Consider the following 6,000-nt stretch of genomic DNA (forward strand, 5'->3'; position numbering starts at 1 on the left):
ATATATGCCTACAATGAGTTTTGCTTGTATCCACCTCCCAGGTCCTTCAAAACTTTCCCATCATATCATATTCCTTTTTTTAAATTTCATGTCCTCATTTAAAAAAAATAAGCTGCTGAGTCCAATTAGTGCTGCCCACACATACATAGGTTTGTGCTCATCCACTGTGAGGGACCATCCCTTTAAAAATACTGCTCCATCCATAATAGTCAACTGTCAAATTGCTCCTCATCTTCATGCTGAGGACTCATGTGCCCCTTCCTTATCCATGCTAAAATGTTGATTGGCTTGATATTATGTAGGTCCTGTGTAGGCAACCACAGGTTCTAAGCTCATGAGTGCAAAGGTCATATCCATAAGACACTGAGAAGCAAACTTTTAAAACTGTGTTCAGTTTCAACAACATTGTCTTAGACAGATCACCTAAAAACAGCTAACACAGTAACACCAGGTACCACGTAAGCCAGGTGATTGCTATATCTGTCTGCTCAACCACATTATTACTACATCTGTTAACACAAAGGTCTACAGAAGGTCTCCTCAATGCTTTTAATCCTGCCCTCCCCTTAAGGACGGCACCTGCCCAGAGCTATGCTTTCTGAAGTAAATGTGCTGCCTTCTTCATCATTCTCTTGAGGGCCCCCTTGATCTCTGTGTTCCTCAGACTGTAGATCAGAGGGTTTATCATGGGGATGAGGATAGTATAGACCACAGACAGCACCTTGTCTTGCTTTGTGGAATGCTGAGAGCTGTGGTGCATGTACACAGAGAAGACTGTGCCATAGAAGAGAGTCACTGTTGCCAGGTGGGAACCACATGTCTTGAAGGCCTTGACACAGCCCTTGAATGAGGCCACTTTCAGGATGGAAACTGCAATGAATACATAGGATAAGAGGATAACAAGGAAAGAGCCAAACCCAATAAAAACAGCCGCCAGGAAAAGAACCAGCTGGCAGATGAAGGGATCAGAGCAAGACAAGGAAATGATCTGAGGCACATCACAGAAGAAATGATGAATGACATTTGGCCCACAATAGTAGAGATTAAAACAAGTAACTGTTTGAGCAAAGCTACTAAAGAAACCACTCCCATAGACACCAGCAACCATTTTCCAGCAAAGACTGGGAGCCATGATAGCTGAGTACTGCAGAGGGTTACCAATGGCCACATACCTGTCATAGGCCATGGCAGCTAGCAGGTAGCACTCGGACATACCCATCCAGGCCAAAACAAAATACTGAGTGGCACAAGCAGTGAAGGAAATTGTCTTTTCTGCTCTTAAGAAGTCTGAAAGCATCCTTGGGCTGATAGAAGAAGAATAGCATATATCTATAAATGACAAGAAATTGAGAAAGAAGTACATGGGTGTTTGCAGGTGAGAGTCCATTCTGATGAGGATGATAAGACCCAGGTTCCAAATCAGAGTAATGATGTAGGTTCCTAGGAAGACAGGAAAAAGGATAAGCTGTAGTTCAGCTTGGTCCAAGAGCCCCAGGAGGACAAACATGGTCACTGATGTGTGGTTTCCATCTCCCAACACAGATCTGCTTGTCATCATCTGCTGAGGAAAGATGAAAGAAGAAGATTATGTTATTTTTCATCCCCCAACACTTCACCTCATCCTACTCTACCCCAGACTCTTGGGCATGGTGCCTCAATGTTTCTCAGTGAAATATATAACCTTTGCTTTTTCTTATTAAAGAATAGCAGCATGGAAAACAATGTTCTTGGTGAGTTGATAAGTCAAAGCCTTCTATGAAAAATCCTATAGCCCGGTAAGTTGTAAAACATTCCTGTGGAGGCATAATTATAAATCAAGAAACCCTGTATAGCATGAAGAAGAGATACAGTCCTGTGAGCTATTACCAGCTAGGTGCAGGAAGAAAGGATGTGCAAACGAACTGGGCAATGAGAAGGCCATTCAAAGTGCTGTCAGTCACAGGGCTGAGAAGATGCTTCCATCGGTTTATGTTACTAAGCATGACGACCGGAGTCTTCATGTAGGTAACAGCACCCATGTAGAAGTCAGGGTCTTGCAGAGTATGTCTGTAACCTCAGAGCTGTGTGGACAGGGGTCAGTGCAGACAGGGAGATATTGAAGCTGGCTATCCAGTCTAGCCATTAATGACAATATTTAGTGAGAGACTTTGTCTCAAAAACAAATATGGAGCAAAGAAAAACACCAAAGTGGAGGGATATCAAGAAAGATCCCTAACATTTCTCCTATGTTTTCTCACCATTTTTTGATATAATATACTTTCCTCATTTAAGCTTCACTTGAGCTTCCTTAGCAAATAAAAGAGGACATTGAAAGATAACATAAAAATCCCTGATATCCTCCTTTCCTTTAAGATTTCTGACAGCCCTTCATGGTCTTTACTTAGATTACGTTGAAAAAGCAATCACGATTAAACCAACTATTGTCAGGAACAAAAAATGAAGAACTTTGTCTGTTAGGAACAGTGAAAATGGGACTAATCTCACAGGACCAACCATGACATTGGTCTATATATTTTATTTCTTTCTCCATCTCCCCACTCTTCTTTTTCATTTCACCATTCATAGTCATGTGTTTAGAAGTTCCTCACAGCCAGATCTGGAGGTGCAACCCTGTAGCCACACCACTCAGGAGGATAAGGTAAAGAATTGCCTGACTTCACATTTTCAAGACCAATCTATATAACATAGTGAGATATTTTCTCAAAATAATGTCCCTCAGTGTTGGCCATGCAAATAATGTATATACATAATCATCTGTGTGTATGTATGTAGAAACCACAGATTAATGTTGGTTATCTAGTTTATTTACTATCTATTTTAATTTTTTTGAGAGAGGGTCTCTTCCTGAGCCTGGACTTCTGTCAGTTTGACTAGACTGGCTGACCAGAGAACTATAGGAATCCACCTACCTCTAACTTTCTAATACTGAGATTACAGGTGCATGTCACAATATTTGATTTATTACATGGATGTTGACAATCCAAAAAGTCAGGTCTTATGTTTGTATGGAAATCACTCTATAACTTATTAATCCATCTCATTTGAGTATAGAATTAAAAAAATATTTGTAATTGTAAAATAAAGGACAATGACATGATCATGTAATGCTTGTGTACATTTTGCATTTTACAATGCTGAAAGCAGGTTAAACATATTTTTTCAAGTATTTATTATTTATGTATTGTGAAAATATTAAATAATAATTTCTTTCAGCCTTTTCAAATTCTCACTAAATTACTGCTGACTCTACCTACCCTACCACGTGAAAGCAATGTTAAACAAAAGGAGCAAAGCAGGACATGCTTATACTTTTGATAAACATACTAGATTTGCTCTGTAGGGAATAATAGATTTTATAAATTTAACTTTTTCGATGAAAGAAATCAGAAAGATTAAATGCCTCAAAATCAATCCACAATCTCTTATTCCAAGTCTGCATTCTCAGACCTCAACATCAACTGAATGAGAAAGGCTTTTACAGACCACCCATCTGGTCCCCATTCCCCATATGCTAATGTATATTCACACAGCCTACATATTCATATCAACCTTCTACATATTTGATTGCTGTGTTAAAAACTACACAAAAATAATTACATAGTGAATCCAAGCATTGAAGGATGATTAGACAAAGCTATTTGTAAATCTATAAAGTTGATCTGAGCCACTTGACATACCTTGTTACAGAATCTCTAAGGGACTCACCTAGAGTTTGAAAAGATTTCCTTTCTTGTATCCAACTCCCTCTTCTTCGTGGTGCATCCAGGTATTAAGAAGTGACCAATAAATGTTTCCACTTCTAGGTTCTGGAGAATTTATCTCATTTCCTTACTATTTTTGAGTTGAGCAATTGTTTTATTATTTGCAAGCTTGGACTCCGTCTGTTCAGCAATGAGCCAGCTATGGAGCAAGAAGCTTTTAAGTACCTGTGGATTTTCTCTGTTGCATATAAGAAAAGAGTTGACTGCACAAGTTACACTAAAGGTAAGCAATTAAAGCCATACAAACTATAAATAACAGGTCTCCTGGGCTATAGAGGAGAGACCAGCTTTAAGAAGGAGTTCTCTGCTCAGGAGCTACACTCTTGGGAAAGCATTCATCTTTTGAGACATTTCGAAGTCAACAAACCTTGATTTCATCCTGAAAGAATCCTAGAGTTCATATAGAGGTCATGCCTAACCTTGCTATCCCTTATGCCAGTTTTCTATAAAAACCATCACCACTTCTCTCTGCAAGTCTGAGTCAGACTCTCTCTAATGGATTCTCGAGTCCTCTATTTTCATATTCGAGGCCAGTTTTCTAAACTTCTAAGTGGGACTGCATGGATGAAACATGTTAAAAAAGATGTCACAGACATTTGGGGATGAGAAGTGACAAATAGATCTCTTCTTCCCCTCATGTTGGTGTAGCTCTATGGTTTAAAGAATAAGGAAAAGGCAGAAGGAGCATAAGGGCAGAAATGAAGAGGAAAAGAGCAAGAATGAGCTTCTAACCTAGTAATGGGTTTAGAAAACTTAGAGAAGACAAATAATATATGATGTTCCCAAAGTACATACCAAGAAAGAGCCCTTCCTCTTCTCTCTACATGTTCTTGTGATCTTCTCTATCCAAATACACAGAAAGAAAAATGCTTGTTGCTTTGTAAACAAGATACCAACAAGGTTCTAGTTCATGTCCATTGGTCCTCAGGTTTTGACTTTTCCTTCAGGAAAAAAGTAGGCACTATGTGGGTGGGAGGAGCATCTTAGGGGAGTAAGAGTGATCACCCAGGCTACAGAGTAAGCCAGTCTATTCAGATACATGGTATGATCATTTCTCCATGTGATTGTAATCTGCCCCCTATTTTATTTTCACTTGTCCTTTTTAAAAATTTTACTTAGCTGCATGTAACAAAATAATATTTAAACTATTGTTTAGAGTCTGACTGTCCCTGCCAGTGCCAAAACCAATACCTAGGCTTCTGCTACAACCTGCCATACCTGATGTAGGCAGCCTGTAACACTCCCACTAAGTACCCAGACTTCCCAATCCTCCTGCACGGTTTTGCTTGATAAGTATCCCTGACCTCATATTCACAGCTTTTCTGCAATGCTGCAGACTAGGTCTGGGTTTTACAACCAGTATACTAGTGTAGTCTAGCTTTCCTTGTGTTTACTGCAAAAGAATGAGACTTGGGCCAGGATCTTCCATACCTTAAACCACGGGACTGTCCCATGTTTTATCTAATCTTCCCATCAAGTAGGTCTAGCTCCATATACCAGGCTTAGAACAGGAAACACAACTGTACAGTTCCCTCTGTTCACTTGACTTCATTTCACTAAACTCTAGACACAGCGTGCCCCATCATCTTATATTCTTCTCCAATGTGCTCTATCCATAGGCTAACTAGCCAAGGATCTAACAAAGGAAGTCCCCATGCTCAGATATTATCCCACAGATAACAAAAACATGAAAGATTAAGGACTATATTCTCTTCCAAACCTACCAATCCTCTAGAAATCCTTGTCATTGAGAATTATATAGATGAACTTCAGGACACAGGATTTAAAGGAGCAATTATAGACTTCATCAAATAATTCAAGGAATTTTAAGAAGACACACACACACACACACACACACACAAACACAAAAAACAAACCAAAAAAACAGCCCAATGAAATCAAGGAGAAAGCTTAAGAAGAATAAATGCTTAGGAAAAGACAAGCACAAGGCTGATGGAAATGATGAAAGACAATGAAAGACGAGAAATGAACTTATTAAAGAGAAAGCAATGCTGAAGAAGACTTACTCTAAAATGAATATGGAATTGAAAAACCGAAATAGTCTAGTCAGAAACAGAGTATCTGGTCTTAAATAAAGTAGAGCTTCTGGTATGTGTCTGGAGCTGACATTGTGCTACAGACCTCTGTACCCAGATCCTGCTGGGAGAAAGGCGGTCTCTAGGAGTACTAGCACACAGATGTACAGAAGGGTCAAGCTACTGTCAGAACAGCAAGACCA

At 39.4% G+C, this 6,000-nt stretch overlaps 1 protein-coding gene across 1 annotated transcript; it reads right to left on the bottom strand.

The window, feature by feature from the left end:
* Positions 1 to 283: 283 nt before the first annotated feature.
* LOC116893675 (olfactory receptor 5A1-like) lies at positions 284 to 1,558 on the bottom strand. The gene has a single exon (XM_032895391.1). It carries the CDS (start codon positions 1,556 to 1,558, stop codon positions 590 to 592), a length of 969 nt encoding a protein of 322 aa, XP_032751282.1. The 3' UTR covers positions 284 to 589.
* Positions 1,559 to 6,000: the final 4,442 nt, after the last annotated feature.

This window comes from Rattus rattus, chromosome 2 (assembly GCF_011064425.1).
Source record: "Rattus rattus isolate New Zealand chromosome 2, Rrattus_CSIRO_v1, whole genome shotgun sequence".
Taxonomy (NCBI): domain Eukaryota; kingdom Metazoa; phylum Chordata; class Mammalia; order Rodentia; family Muridae; genus Rattus; species Rattus rattus.